General features: G+C 41.1%; 1 protein-coding gene across 1 annotated transcript; it reads left to right on the forward strand.

Annotated features, from left to right (window-relative positions):
* The first annotated feature begins 11,669 nt into the window (after nucleotides 1-11,669).
* Nucleotides 11,670-16,137, forward strand: LOC145653990 (protein NDRG1-like). The gene is made up of 13 exons (XM_081708667.1): nucleotides 11,670-11,922; nucleotides 12,034-12,154; nucleotides 12,592-12,654; nucleotides 12,768-12,828; nucleotides 13,182-13,268; nucleotides 13,747-13,833; nucleotides 14,379-14,482; nucleotides 14,588-14,638; nucleotides 14,739-14,790; nucleotides 14,916-14,963; nucleotides 15,140-15,175; nucleotides 15,264-15,315; nucleotides 15,548-16,137. Exons 1-13 carry the CDS (start codon nucleotides 11,859-11,861, stop codon nucleotides 15,661-15,663), a joined length of 942 nt encoding a protein of 313 aa, XP_081564793.1. The 5' UTR covers nucleotides 11,670-11,858; the 3' UTR covers nucleotides 15,664-16,137.
* The last annotated feature ends 496 nt before the right edge of the window (nucleotides 16,138-16,633 follow it).

The raw sequence follows: 16,633 nt of genomic DNA on the forward strand, positions 1-16,633 counted from the left end.
CTCCAGTTTAGAGTGGTTAATGGCACTTACGCCAGCGCACTGTACCGGTTTGTTCACCTGTAGTCAGAGATGCACGGACCCGTTGGTGCGTATGCGTAACTCGGAGCAGGTGCTGCTCTACAAGGTTATGCTGCTGCTTATTGTCACTCTCTCACGACCACAAGCCCTCATCTACTTTAACAAGGCTAAGTCACTGATAATGTAATAACAAACATGTTTGACAAAATACTAGGTCATGGTTTGCAGTCTGAAGTACTTCTGACCTGCTGAGAGTTAGCCTGATTTGATTTAGCTTGTTCTTAACCTTTGTTTAGTATGTTACGTAAAAGCTCACTCATTAGGTTTTTTTTTTAATAGGCTGTAGTAATTTCAGGAGCTCAGGCAGGGGCATACTTATATTTATGAGTGGCTATGCAACACCCACTGAAATAAAAGCTGAGGATGTCATTGCAGAGGTAGGAGGAGCCAGAGCAGAATATTACAGAATATTACATTGCTTGAATAGTGGCTCTGTCTGCCCTGGGGGTATTATTGAAACCCAAAGGCTGAAAGGATGGGGAGAGAGAGAGAGAGAGAGAGAGAGAGAGAGAGAGAGAGAGAGAGAGAGAGAGAGAGAGAGAGAGAGCATGTGTGAACATATTCTTGTCACGGTACGGCCCCTCCCCCCAAACGTCTCCCCGTGTGCGTTTGCTTGTGTGTGTGTGTGTGTGTGTGTTCATCCGTGTGGCCACGCTCCCTTGTGTTTCACGCCTGCCCTTCGTTATGTTGTTATTGTTTGCGTATATAAGTTCTTTGTGTAAACGTTAACGTTGTCAGTGTTTGATCCCACGATAGCCTTATTGCTACGTTGTCTTCCATGTCTCTAAATAAACATCGTTGTATGCATCATGGCTCCTCTTTTGTATCCTGCCAATCCTCCCTGCGTTACAATTATGATAAAATTTGATAAAATACAAGATCATAGTTTGCAGTCTGAAGTACTTTTGACCTGCTGAGAGTTAGCCTGATTTGATTTAGCCTGTTCCTAACCTTTGTTTAGTATGTTGCGTAAAAGCTCATGGAAATATTTCAGATGTAACATACATGTAACTGACCTAGTAGAGCAAAATTACAGAATTTTAAGGAGGAAGTGACGTTCTTGGGGCATATCATTAAGGGAAATACACACAAGCTGTCTCAAAACCGACCACAAGCCATAATTTCGCTACCTAAACCATAGTGGCATACTCCCATCTTACTCTTTTAGTCCCACACGCAGTACACCGAATACTGCAGGACCAAAGAGTGTCACACTTCTCAGCCCAGTGGTAGCTGAGATACCACACCACCCTCTTAGATATGCCTAATATAACTGTCAAAAGGTGTATAACACTGAACCCAGCTACACTCCTTCCTACGGAGGAGGATGGAGATCCACAAGACTGCACAGCAATCTTAGCTGAAGTATATATACCGCGGGTTGATCTCTTTGAAGAAGCCATAAGTAACCCAGACCTATGCCTCTATGTGGATGGGTCAGCAAGCAGGGACGACACAGGGGTCAATTGGGAAGCATACGCGGTAGTAACAGATCATGAAATACTTAAAACAGAAGTATTACCATCCTCCTATTCAGCGCAGGCTGCTGAACTAATAGCACTGACGGAAGCATGCAAACTAGCTGCAGACAAAACTGTTAATGATTTTGGAGCCATATGGAAACATAGGCAATTCCTGACAAGCTCGGGTAAATATATTAGACATCGCCATCTTGCTAGAAGCCATTTTGCTGCCAAAGACAATTGCAGTTGTTAAGTGTGCAGCTCACAAGACTACAGAAGACCAAATCAGCAAGGGGAATAATTTTGCAGATAGAGTAGCAAAGGCAGCTGCAACTAAAACCGCTGTGCAAGCAATACAGGAAACCGCTGCTACCCCGCAGGCCACATTACGGGAGATTCAGTCAGGGGCTACCGCCACCGAGCGCACCAGGTGGAGATAACTAGACTGCACAGTGTACAATGGTGCTTGGACACACACACCTACGGGCAAACCTTGCCTACCCAAATCATACGTGCAGGGCCTAATCAGAATTGCTCATGGGCGTAGCCATGTGAGCAAAGGGGGAATCGTGGACAGCATATTAAAGTACTGGTTGAGTTGGAACTGTGTTGAGTAGGGTGTTAAAGGCAAGGCCTACCCTTTCGACACTCGGAACCGTCAAGAAACCCATAAGATGGGTGTGTTGGTGCTTGTGATACTTGGGGTCTGGCATAGTGTCCACTTGAGTACATCCGAACGTATAACCTGGGATACCTCCTCCTCCGCTTATTGGACCAGGTTAAACAACGGCTATTTTAGCACCTCTAACAAGGAACAAATCCCATGGTATCAAGCCTTCAATAAGCCAGTGCAGCAGACAATTACAGGTCACCTAAGAGAAAACACCACAAAGCAGAGTCAAATCATTAGGGTTCCGTCTGGTTCTTATGATTATTCTGCAAACAGAAAATATGTATGGGACATCAGAACTGATAGTGAAGTTAAACAGTCAATCTTACTATTGCCAGTGCGCCCGGGGATGGAAATGCCATTCAGGTAAAGTTACGAGGAAACTGGAACAATCCCAATGGTAGCTATCTGTGCTGTATAGAAAGGGTGGGGGCTGACATTTGTGTGCCACTGACACATGTAGCACTGCCACATAGAGAAAATCAGACACAGCTAACACAGTCAGAACATAGACTGCATATTAACATGGATGAAGAATCCCACCACTTATCAGAAGACTTGTTACCATTTCAGGGTCCCAACGCCACTGAGGCAGAACGATTAGCAGCTAAATGCCAGCAAAATACAGCGTGTATGTCAGTCATTGTGCATGCCCAACATATCGAGCAAGAGTGCCTGGTGTGCCAGCATACCAGTGTTCCATGGACTGTAATCCCTCTGAAAAACGCAGACGTAGGAGAAGTGAATATGACAATCTCTATGTGCCAGGTTATTAACCAGACCTCAAACTGTCCCAGTCCCACTAACCCCGCACCACCGAAAATGATGCTGCATGTGGCAGCTAGTAAGGGTGAGATATTTGTATAGCAGATGAAGCAGCAGGTGCCGGAAGGCTGGTCCAGATGCGTCGACTATGTGCAGGTGCACAGCAACGGCACTTGCAGTGACTCCAATAGCAGTTCCCTCTGGAATTGTTCCATGACAACCCTGCAGGGATATTGGAATGTAATGTGGGTCTGTGGTTCGGTGGCCTATGGTGAATTGCCACAGAACCGGATTGGTTGTTGTTATCCAGCTGTAGTGCGCCCAAGGACACAGGTGTATACACTTCCCCATGCCAAGCAGCACAGGGTGAGGAGAGACATAACCAGCACAGACTATTGTGGTAGAATTCTGAGGGACCCATGGACCACTCCGGGTGAAACCATTGGTTGGTCCCTTTTCCTGGGCGGTGGCACAGTAGCAGCCCTGCAAAAGATCAATGGCTTAGCTTATCAGTTACTGCAAGTAGTTAATGACACCTTAGCAGCAATAGGTGCCTTAAAGATAGAACAACAAGTGATAAGGGCAGCAGTGCTTCAACATAGATTGGTATTAGATCTCCTAACCATGAAGGAAGGAGGAGTGTGCAAAATGATTAACACTTCCTGCTGTTTTTACATTCCAGATCTCAGCGCTAATATTGCTGATTATATGAATCATGTGTTATCTGCCTTCACTCCGCAGCCTACAGTTCCAGGTGGATTCTGGGACTGGCTGACGGCCTGGTTGGGCAGTTGGGCAGTGAACCTAGCAGCTGTAGCGTTGCCCATTCTGCTACCCATTCTTCTTCTTCTTCTGTGTTTACCTCCTTTTTTGTCATTGCGTGTCAGACGTCTTTCTAGTGTGTTCACCATGCCAGCGCTCAGCAGTCATGCCAATGACCAACCCCAGCTCTGTGAAGACATTCCGCTCCCCAAGATGGGCGGTGCCGGTGATCCACATGAAGACATCGTAGTGCTATTTGCTGAATAAATGTGTGATAATGTGTGATATAGAATAAAAGGGGGAAATGTTGTGGAAATTTACTTTGCTTCATTTTGTGGAAATTTACTTTGCTTTATTTTACTTTGCTTTATGTTTCTATAGTCACAGCATAACAGTCTGCAGATAAGCGTGTGAGTCAGGGACTCCAGCTGCTCACATACCGTTCTAACCATAGAGATAGAAGAAGCCTTCAGCGCTCAGGCTAACCAAAACATGAATTAGCAGATACTCTGTAGGAGTCGTTTTTCTTTTTTTCTCTTTCTTCTGTTCTGTGTATAAGGGGAGGGGGACCGTACTGCGGGTCAGTCCTCTTACTCTGTTATACAGGGGACAGAACTCAATAAACTTTTACTCTTTACTACTCAGTGCATAAAGCTGTCTGTGTTTGATGTGCTCTCATTTTCCCACCACATCCATTTAGCAGTACTTCTGAATAACCGAAATGGCTTAAAACAGCTGAGGGGATGTTTGAAACTGAGTGATAAGATGTTCAGCAATTTATATATGATAATACAAGGCAGTAAATTAAATTTGGCTGAACTGGACAATAGTACCTGGCATGAAAAGTATGTCGTAGAAAGAGTAACAAAAAACTCAACCTCTCACCTCGCGCTCTGAGATGTCTTCGTCACTGTCTGTAGTGTCCTCTAGGATACTTCTGCCCTCACTAAAGTGTGTCAACCTGACCGGGTCAAACATCTCTTGAACATAATAACTACACAATGGAAAATCAGCTTCAAGTGCTGCATTGAGCAAGAGTGCACTGTAAATGGCCAGATATAAATGGCAATGTCAGTAGTAAATTTATATATGCAGTCATGGAACAGGACCTAGCTGTAGAGCACAGCTTTAAGGTGCATATTATGATGTGCTCTTACCAATCATCCTCCTGGCTGTGTCTTGCTCTTTTGGCCAAATGTTTCTCTTCCAAAGCAGACAGACCAGACTCGCTGCATATTACTCTGTGCACTATAAATAAACCACATGTATAATGCCTTGTAAACAATGGAAGAAGGGAAATTTGAACTGTGACTACTCTGTTAAAGGGGCGGATAAGGCACCCCACCCAAACCCCCGAAAGCTGTTCTGTTATCCCTAATTGCTATGCAATAGTCCTGTGATTAACTCAAAGGCTGGAGAAGTTTCACCTTTCTCTATTTGAATCCTGAAGGCTGTTCGGTTCCGTCGCCCACAATCCATCCTGTGTAATTAAACATTCACATCATAACTCGACACCGTGTAATAGGGCAAACTCACTCGGATCGGGGAAAGGATCACAGACTACCTGTACTGCTGCTGCAACTCTGCGGCCATTCCAACAACATCCACATACATTCCAGCAACATCCTATTATAGGACACAGTGTATCTGGCTTAAGTACACCCATTTAATAGCATGTTGGACCTTCTTTGGCCTCCAGAACTGCAGCAATTCTTTCTGGCATAGTTTCCACTATATGCTGAAAATACTCTGCAGGAATCTTGGTCCAATCTTCATAGGATATTTTCTCTCAAATTACATAGAGGGACTGACATGTTCTAAACTGCCTGTTATACCTTTACCCAGGGATGTTCTATAGGATTAAGATCTGGGGACTGTGAAGGCCAGGAAAACATTGAAAATTTGCTGTCTTGATACTGGAACAAATCCGTGATTATACAACCCTTGCGGCAGGGTTTCTTGTCTTGTTGAAAGTGTCCTTCTGCCATAGTTTAAGCAGCTGCATGAAGGGATGCACTCGGTCGCAATACATAGGTAAGCCCTTCTGTTCAAACATCTACTGATTTCAGAGGACCCATGGTGTGCCAAGAAAACATTCCTCACACCTTTATGCCACCTCTACCAGCTTGAACTGTTGACACCTGACAGGAAGGACTCTTTAATTCATGCTGCTTATGCCAAATTCTTACCCTCCCATCATCATAGTGCAACAGAATTTTGGATACATCTGACAAGATGATGTTCCACTGTTTAGTTTTCTGCTCTTCTGCCCACTGGAGTCTTGCCGTTCTGTTTGCCTCAGACAGCAATGACACTCGAACAGATCATCTGAACAGGTCATCCAAATGTGCTAAGGTGATGACCTGTGCATTCAGACATGTTAGTTGGAGCAACAGCATTGTATCTGGCTGCAATTTGCTTGACTGTGCACCACTTGATCATCAGAATTATTCTTGATGTCATCCTCCTTTGATCCCTTTCAAAATATTGGTCCTGGTTAGTCTGGTCCATGCCTCGTTCGCAGTTCGCTTCGCTCAGACCACTTGACTTTCCCATTCTAATGTTTACATGGCGTTTTTTGCAATTAGTCAAAACTGACCTTTCATGACCTTCATTATAAACTTTTCTAAGCAGTCATGACCTCACCCTGTCATAATATTTACTATCATATCTTCCCTGTGTCCAAAGTGATCTCATGGCAGGAATTTTCTAGCCAACCATTTCTAAGTCAAGCCAATTCAAGCAGAAATGCCACTGAGAGTGTTTCTGATGAACTCCTGTCATTGTACTAATTCGGTAAGAAAGGGTTAACTACATAAAAATAAAAGTGAATGACTTAAAAGTTTGATCATTTTAACTGAATCTATATTTTATGGAATGGTGTAATTAACCTTCATTATAAACTTTCCTTAGTCGTCATGGCCTGTCCCTGCCAGAATATTTACTATCAGATTTTCCCTGTGTCCAAAGTGATATCATGGCAGGAATTTTCCCAAGTGTTTACATTAAAGGAATCTGACTATACTGATTACTCTTTGCCAGCTAACAGCAAATAAAAGATGCTGGATTTTGGATTATGTGAGTATATAACACGTGACTGTGTTTGTGTCAGAGAAGGGAGAGGAGAGGCTTTGTCTCCAGCCTCCCGCTGCTTGCCGCTGTTCAGCTTCTCACTCCTGAGATCCTTCTCGTTCTCCTTCTCCCCATTGCGTCCCACTCCGCCAATGCTGCTGCAACTTCAACCGCTGACAAAGTGCACCAGCTCAAAGCGTGGTCTAGAGCCAAATTTCAACACGGGCATCTTCCTCATTGGCTCATCTCCTCAGAGGGGCAACACATGCACAGTTTCAGCTCCTATCGATGCCCACGTAGAACCTTATAAAATCAAACTGACAATGACAAGGAAACCATATTTTCAACACCTCCAGCACAAGTAGTAGTTTTTAGCAATGCACTACTTTTAGTGGTTGTTGAGCATCTGGAAAGAATGCAAGTCACCAGGGTAACATCATCAAGAAGCCCTTTTAGACTTACTTCCATCAGATGAATTCGGCCTCTTTTTTGCTTCAGTATTTGGGACTAATTCGTAGGAGGGCATTTTGCCAACATGAATCCCCTCTGCCATGTCATGCACTCTCTGCATCAGTTGTGGGCCATACCTGCTAGACCAAACATTTACATTCTGAATACTTTGGCTCAAGTTGTTAAAATCTTAGTATAAAAATCAACACTTTTATCTGTATCTTAATTTCAGGCTGATTTAACAAGTAGATAAGCTAACGTAGTGAGCGGTTGTCTTGGCTTGTCCTAATGGCAGTCAGGGGCCAAAACACTTACTGTAACACTTTATACTTATAACACACTTTCCTTAACTATTACAGATGCCGTTTAACAATGTTCTATTTTTAAAATATGGAAACAGCAACTCAGCACATAAGGCGTTAGACCATACCTGCATGCTAAGAACACATGGTTCACTCAGACCATCGATAGAGACAACAGCTGATCTAAGTCTCTTGCTTCGTAATTTTCAACGTGCTTGTTTATGAATAACTTTCGAGCTAACCACTGCTTATCGCTTTCAAAGTTTTGTCAGAATTTATTGATATGAAAGGCTCTCGTCATGCTGATAATTGTCTGGTAGGACCAACTGACAACGTTATTGCCCCGACATACGCCCGGTGAGAAAAGCATTGTGGGAATTTCAAATATGGCCTGTGCAATGCTCGGTTTGCCTGCTAGTGCCTTCGAGCAGGGAACCTCCAGCTTTGGTCACGTTCTGCCCAGAAATCTATCCGCTTCAAGATTGGTCTAATGGGCCAGTCATTGCTCATCCTCCGCCGCTCTTGTTCAGTCGGCAGAGGGTGGATTTTCGTCCTGCTCTGTCTCTGTCCCATTGTCAAATGCGCTAACATTTGCTGAACTTGAATCTTTTTAATTCTATGGCAGGGGTAACATTCCAGAACTGTTGTCAGTGTAGATCATTTGAATAAATGACTGTTCTGTTTGCCTGCTACGAGCTGCCATAGCTGCAGGTGTTTGGTGACTAGACCAGTCAGCATGCAGGAGTCTGCCTATGTTCAGTTAGAACAGGCATCAGTAAGACAAGACTCGCTGTACTCACTCATTATCTTAATACTGTTCATTAAATTAAGTCAGCGGTTTATATTGAGTTTACGTCATTTGGTACGACGACTCTACAGTCTTGAATTGATTTATGCAGTGTAATATGGATATAAATGTTAAAATGTTCTATTACAGAACACGACACCTGTTGCGTTTTATATTGGTAAATATCTGATATGACCGCTGTAACATAAAGTTGCGGTTATAAGTACGTGAAACATTTTGATCGACTGAAATGTAGATGTATGTACATGCAATATATTTGTGATTATGTAAATCAAACAGCTATTCTTATTCTTATGGCTAGCTAAATTGATTGCAATTTCGTCGTCTTCAAGGCATGGCATGGTGTTTATTCATTCTTTGGCATACAAAATGACACCTTTTCACGTTTTGGAACTACAATATGGCGGCCTTTTTTCTTTAGCGTTTTAATGACGTAAAAGCAGAGTCTCACCGTAAAGTCGGGCAGGAGGATCTGGACTCATTTATTTCTTCGTATCTTCCCCCATCTAGCGGTCAATAACGGGTAGTCTTGAACTGATTTCTATCGCGTAATACTTTGGATATAAATGTTTAAATTTCCTGTTGCAGAACAGACAAAGTATAGTCAACCAGTTCTAACCTTTTGATAAAAACTTGAACTTCAAAGTAGGTGAATCTATTTCCTTAAACCAATCAGATCACAGTTCATTTACATAACATCAATGCTTTGAGTGCTTTAGATATGAGAACATCACAGTGATCTTTCTGCTCACACATCAGTCAGTCTATAATTCTGTATTATGTGTTTCTATAGCTTCCAACTTTCATGAGTTCCTTGAATCTGTGGAGAAAAGTGCAGACCAATGTAGTTTCTTATTTGTGAACATTTATACATTTATTGTAATTTATTTATCATTTAAATGTTTTAATTCTTTTAATTTATAGACATAAGGATACAGAAAACAGTTCATATATGTATAGTACATCAATCAATGTATAACACTTTTAGTACTTAGTATATGAATCAATGTATAATATTTGGACTGCTTTAACACCAGTACAAAAGTTTAATATAATAAAGAAATAATGCACTGTGATTACGTGTGGCGGCACGAGTGCCGTAGGGCGAGGGGCAGGACGCACAGACTCCACTGACTGGGACGAACATTTATTAACATAAATGACAGCGGCACTCATGTATTAGAAACAATAAACATGGACCTGAAACAAATGAAGTTAAACAAACATAATACACAAGAATACATCTAACATAAACACATTACATTCAGACATTACACCGACAATGACCAACACCCTGTACACTTTAACACGGGTTTATATACATTGAGACGAACAAGGTGCAGGTGTGGTTACAAACACAGCCCTCCCACTGAACGTGGCAGGCCAAACCACATGACTCGGGGGAGGCTAACATTCCATGACATTATGCTTCATCTTGTAAAAGCTTTACATGACTGACAATTTCAGCTTTTTCAGAGGACCTATTTAATTCTTTCTTACATTGTACTTCTTTCCATTCCTAGTCTAATCTTGAAATAAATTTAATTTTAATGGAAGTCTTCATAATGTGTGTTTCAGGTTATGCAAATACTTTGGGAGTTGTTTAAATCAGTCAATCTACTGAATTCCCCACCAACAACAGTATGAATAATTAATTGTCATTTACATTTATAACTTTTAACATACTAGTAGCATGTGAGTTTCATGAATTTGTACTTCATTAACTATTTGTATCACATTATTTACATTACTGTTGTAATAGTAATAGTAAAAATTCAATGGTAATAGGGCACATTGATTTGACACAGTTCAATGGCATTAAACTGCTATTAAATGAGTTCCAGTGAAGTAACTTGCTACTTGAGTATTCTTGTAACAGATACTTTCTTACTTTTACTTAAGTAATAATTTAAATGACTACTTTTACTTCTACTTCAGTAGTTATTATTTTAAAGTAACAGTAATTTTACTTGATGACAGTTTTGCCTACTCTACCGACCTCTCTCTGTATTACAGTTAATGTCTTGATCTTTATCAAAAACCCATGTAGTGCCTGCATGGAGGGACTTCGTGTTGTATTGGAAAACTGTAATAAATGTCTATATAACTGTACCCATCTTTCAGCTACGTACTCAGCTGCCGCTAAAAATAGGGATTTCACATATTTTTTAAACTTTTGACTTATTTTCCCAATGACCAAAATGTCAGCGCAACCCTGTAGTAACATCACAATGTCTATGACGTCACAATGGCTATGACATCACTACATCTATTTTAAAGGTGAGCGCAAGCATCTATATGTTATTTCACTTGACACACTTCAGCAGTTCAAAGGTTGGGAGACAATAGGGTGAATTAAACCTAACCATAGGTGGTGGATTACTACTGAATTTTACAGAACAAGGTACAGTGGAATGTTTAGTCTCTTAGGGATCATTTTGATGCATTTCAAACAGAGAAGGTCTGTCAGAAAAACAGCTGTAACATCCAAAACATACTTCATCAAGCATTAAAAAGTGGCATGGTGTTCTTGTCATATAGATTTTAGGGAATCTGTCATTAAACTGCTCAAAAGTATTTTAGTGATGTCATAATATTACTATTACAGGAGAGCTGCAAATATTCTAAATTGGAACTGCACAGCCTAATATCCAAATAAGTCTGTACTGAATCTCTGTGACCAAAAGGAAACGACCCTTACAGTGGCACCAGCAATGCAGACGGTATTCAGACAGGGAATCGATTTAGCGAGGAATATTTGCTCGTCAACTTTTGGGATAATGGCAAAAAGGGTAGGTTGGGCAAATGTTTTAAAAAGAGAATACTTGTTTAATACTACCTTACAACCAAGTTTTATCTAACTTTGTACTGAGAATTTTTGCTTCTTAACCCCCAGGCCCTCTATAACCCTCTATTGGAGGATGATGAAGAAACATCTGATGATGCCTTTTGTATGGACCCGTTGTGTCCGGTAAGATAAGGCTGTATTTTCAGACATTGAGTACTGTTAATAGAATAAAGTCTATGGGATGGATCTTTTCACATCCAGAATGAAATGTTACCACTCCAAAATCTATTTTTCTCTGTGTTTTGTCTGAAGGATTTTAAGGGGGCATTTTGGGGTCAAGTTGTGGTAAGTAGCACTACCTTTTCACAGATGTTTCAATAGGCTAAAGCTTTTACCCATAAAGCATGTTTTCAAGCACTGTCATGTGTCTTCTGAGTCAAACATGATCTTTTGTAAACAAATTAACTTGGTTAATGATAAATAATAAATAAATGATTGACATTCCTCATGATAAGAGGCTCATTCCACAGAAGTAGTTCTAAGTGTGACAGAGTAATGTCCTGACACACAAAACCACTGCAGTGGAATCAGACCTCTTTTTAGAGGTTTTTCTTATACATCTAGACCTAGACCTTTATACTCCACCTGGGTCTTATAGGAGGACAATGTGGAGACCCCCTTTGGCACTGTATGCTGCACCATGGCAGGTATCCCCAGGGATAACCGACCGGTCATCCTCACCTACCATGACATCGGAATGAACCGTAAGACTCTGATACTGTTGCTTGTGGCACGTAGCTGATTGCTCTAAAGTCTAAAACTTAGCATAAGCGTCATTTATTGTGTTGTAATGACCCTGGAATGCATGTCTGCAGACAAAACTTGCTTCGACGTTCTTTTCTATGATGAGGACATGCAGGAAATCATGCGACACTTTGCCGTGTGTCAGGTCAACGCTCCTGGGCAACATGAGGGTGCCAGCACCTTCCCTGCAGGGTGAGCGTGAGTGCACCATATGCCACAATGTTCTTTCAGGGGCTGAAAGACATTCCAAGGTTAAATCTAATCTAAAATGTGACCTTCAGCTACCCCATACAATTTTTTCCAGAATGTATATTTATCAGAACCTACTCCATAGCCCTCCGTCTGCCCTCAGACCACTCCTTCCTGGCAGTCAGACAGGACGACTCTATGCCATGGTGTTGGTGCCCACCTAAACTAACATCTGGAGGCCCTGACTGTCAGCATGTCTAGCTGGCACCGGCTTGTCATGCACCAGGGTTTCTTTCATGAACTTTTTTCTTAGCGTTCATATGCTACATTGATGGCTGTGGCTCCCAGTACATCATAGCTAGGTTTAGCAGGTTCAAATCCTGAAGAATCAGTGGCGTCCCTTAGAATTATAACTCACTCAGGGCAATTTTTTCCTGTAGATTCACATATCCCTCAATGGACAAGCTCTCCGAGACCCTCCCAATTGTGCTCAAGCATTTTAAGTGAGTGAACCAGATTAGCCATTTACTCTGAGATTAAACTGTCAATCCTTGTTCTAATCTGAAACCTTGCGCTTTAATGGTTTAAAGTTATGTACATTTTTTTCTCTCCACAGAATTAAGAGTGTTATTGGAATGGGTGTTGGAGCAGGAGCAAACATCCTCACACGGTTCGCTGTGAGTTGTAGCACTGTCTTTCTTCCCAATAGATTTTAACACAATGATCAAACAAGGATTACTCCTTGGTGAAATTCTTGCTTTGTAACAAAGTGTTGATACTTGCAGCATAATCCTAATCATTACACTGTCAAGCTAGCTAGACATCAACTCTCCAGAATACTGACACTTCACTATTGTTCCTCTGCTTGCACATGTAAACAAACCTTTTTCTAAGTGCAATGTAAAGTGCAAGAATGCCAAATATGGAGACTCTTAATTGCTCATTTAACTACAACAGTTTGACATATAGTAAGTAATTTTGCCCTGAAGGTTTATCTCCCTTTGACTGCTCATGCATAAATGTCTTGCAGTTGAAGTACCCAGACTTGGTTGAGGGCCTTGTCCTGATGAACATTAATGCTCAGGCAGAGGGCTGGGCAGACCGGGCAGCATCCAAGGTATCACAGTCTAATGCAATAGTAATTATCATTCTGTTAACACCCTGCTTAAACATCACGATCCCTGTATCTCTACAATTATGTCGTTTAGCTGGTCCCACCTAGCGTCCATGTCTATGGTTTCCCTGTCTCATGTCTTTTGTTTTGCTTTACTTCCTTGTTGTGGTTCCGTTGCTTAGTTTCATTTTCTTTGCTCCTTATTATTTGCACCTGTCTTGTTTAAGTCTTATTACTTCATGTATTTAAACCGTCTTGTTCCCTGTGTCTTGGCTGTTCACTGAATCCATATAACTTTCAATGTGATAACAAATAGTTCTCAGCATATTACTCTTAGTTTTCTGCAGTTTCCAGTTAACCTTTCATGCCAATCATATGGTGACAATCGACCCTATATTTTTATTCTTTTGGGATCCTTAGAAAAGTGTCAAGCCTCTTTTAATAAAGTAATGTATTTGATCAAAGCTTATGTGTACTCCAGCCACTAAAGATCAACCCACACTTTCCACAGATTTCCAGCTGGGCCCTTGGTCCCCCCAGTGTTGTCATCTCCCACCTGTTCGGTCAGGTACGAAATAACGCCTAAAATGAAATGTATATTGTATGTATTATTGAGCAGTACTTGTCAACCCAGTCCTTGTGATACATCTGACATCCCACATTTTCCCTCTATCCCAGCTCCTGACAACATCATCCTAGCTCCTAAACCAAGCCATTAGGAAAATGAACACCTGGTACAGGTGTACTGGGCTGGGTTAGAATAAACATGTGGGCCATTTCATGTGTACTGTGGACTGGGTCACTAAACACTGAACTAGAATATTTAAAAGTTAAATGCCTTATTACTAAAGATGAGTGTTCCAAATGAGCTGTCCTGAATTTAGACTGTGTCCTTTTCGTAACTAAAGAACCAGATGCCTACATTATTGTCCATCAAAAGGTCAACAATGTTTTTTTTTTTTTACATATTCTTTTTATTATACATTTCTGTCTCGAGTGCCTGTGCAGACTGTGCATATAGAGGAAGAGACATTTAATTTCATATTCACATCAAGTTTTGATGTTTTGTGACTGATTGCGTCTTGGACTGACTCCTTTATGGCACCGTGGCAGGAGGAGATTAAGAAGAAGGCAGAATTTGTAAAGACCTTCCATCACAACATCAGCAAAAGGATTAACCAGACCAACCTTCTGCATTTTATGAAGTCCTACAACAGGTATGACTGACATCTGCATTCTATGGAATCTTCTGAGCTCTCTGCTTCTAGACTTGTTTGTCATATGAACAGCTCCCAGTCTTATTAGATCTGATCAATTTTCAGCCGAAGTAAACTGAACATTAAGAGAACTTCTCTGGGTAGAAAGACTCTAAAGTAAGTGAGAAACTGTTTCTCTTTTATCCTTATTCCATGTTATTTTTTGATGTAAAATGCCCCTGTGCCACCACATGGCTGAAAGGTTTTGTTGCTGTAGGTGTCACACTCTTCTGGTGGTAGGAGATGACTCTCCTGTGGTGGATGCTGTGGTATGTACAGCTTGTTTTACATGCAGAAGTTTAAAAACAACATTCAAAATCCAACCCAGCATTCAAATCAAACTTCTATATGTACCTGGGAGCCTGCGTGCAAATGTTTGTGTTTTCTGTCGTAGGTTGACTGCAATTCCAAAATGAATCCCTCAAAGACAACCCTCCTCAAAGTTAGTGACCTTCAAACCTCAGCAAAGCAATACTTAAAATGTTATGTTTTGCTTTTTTTATTTGACTCTCATTATAAATGCAGAAGTCATTATATGTCACTGGGGGCTTATAAATCATGAACGTTGTGATGAACTTGTGGTGAATAACATTGTCCTTCATGTTGTCCCTCATGAAGATGGCTGACTGTGGAGGTCTACCACAGCTTGATCAGGTCTGTCGTTACCCATTAAAATAATGCTCTTGCATTCAAACTGAGTGATGCACTGTGTAATCTATTGTGTCCTGTTCTTACCTTATAGCCTGGCAAGCTGGCAGAAGCCTTGAAATACTTCATTCAAGGACTGGGCTACAGTAAGTAAATACTGTAAACACACTGTCAAAAGGTCGAAATTAAAAATCGTTCAGCCTCTGCGCAATGTAAAACCCATAAATCCAGTTTAGAAAAGTTCATTACTGCCTGTTGTAGACCTTCAGGCTTTCACAACTATCTTTAAGTTATGCATGCTTTCTAAATGGTGCAGTTAAGTAGGGACCTTGAGCTATGTTACTTCACCTTGTCCTTCTGCTTATCTGCCTCTGACAGTGTCTTCTGCAGGCATGACACACCTGTCTCATTGGCACCCCGCCTTCTCCACCAGAATGGCATTCTTCCACCCCTGGGCCATCACTTCTATGGAGAGCACCTCCAAGCAACGCTGAAGATGAGGCTCTCCTACCCGCTGCTCCATCCCAGTGTTGTCATGCTCAGTTCGGCTCCATTTCAAATAAAAAATACTCTAAATTGAGGGACCATTGATGTGTTGGTGTTAGTGTTTGTGTGTCATTGTCCCAGTGGACTAATTTAGACTTGCACAAAAGGAAAAAAAAAAAACCTAAATGATAAAAAGCTGTTTAAAATGTTTATACTTATCAGGCTCAGTGTTGTACCTTTATTTAGTAGCCATAAAAAAGTTGATGTATAGTACATCAATCAATGTATAACACTTTTAGTACTTAGTATATGAATCAATGTATAATATTTGGACTGTTTTAACACCAGTACAAAAGTTTAATATAATAAAGAAATAATGCACTGTGATTACGTGTGGCGGCCCGAGTGCCGTAGGGCGAGGGGCAGGACGCACAGACTCCACCGACTGGGACGAACATTTATTAACATAAATGACAGCGGCACTCACGTATTAGAAACAATAAACATGGACCTGAAACAAATGAAGTTAAACAAACATAATACACAAGAATACATCTAACATAAACACGTTACATTCAGACATTACACCGACAATGACCAACACCCTGTACACTTTAGCACGGGTTTATATACATTGAGACGAACAAGGTGCAGGTGTGGTTGCAAACACAGCCCTCCCACTGAACGTGGCAGGCCAAACCACATGACTCGAATGTGTGTTTCAGGTTATGCAAATACTTTGGGAGTAGTTTAAATCAGTCAATCTACTGAATTCCCCACCAACAACAGTATGAATAATTAATTGTCATTTACATTTATAACTTTTAACATACTAGCAGCATGAGTTTCATGAATTTGTACTTCATTAACTTTTTGTATCACATTATTTACATTACTGTTGTAATAGTAAAAATTCAATGGTAATAGGGCACATTGATTTGACACAGTTCAATGGCATTAAACTGCTATTAAATGAGT

This window comes from Electrophorus electricus, unplaced genomic scaffold (assembly GCF_041902795.1).
Source record: "Electrophorus electricus isolate QZ-2024a unplaced genomic scaffold, ASM4190279v1 Scaffold102, whole genome shotgun sequence".
Taxonomy (NCBI): Eukaryota; Metazoa; Chordata; class Actinopteri; order Gymnotiformes; family Gymnotidae; genus Electrophorus; species Electrophorus electricus.

What these genes read in the sequence shown, in the direction of transcription:
- LOC145653990 (XM_081708667.1), top strand. Translation starts at nt 11,859, where the DNA reads ATGGCAGGTATCCCCAGGGATAACCGACCGGTCATCCTCACCTACCAT. An exon ending in TCTCCCACCTGTTCGGTCAG is followed by an intron (nt 13,834 to 14,378) that starts GTACGAAATAAC and finishes GCACCGTGGCAG; the next exon opens with GAGGAGATTAAGAAGAAGGC. An exon ending in CTCCTGTGGTGGATGCTGTG is followed by an intron (nt 14,791 to 14,915) that starts GTATGTACAGCT and finishes TTTCTGTCGTAG; the next exon opens with GTTGACTGCAATTCCAAAAT.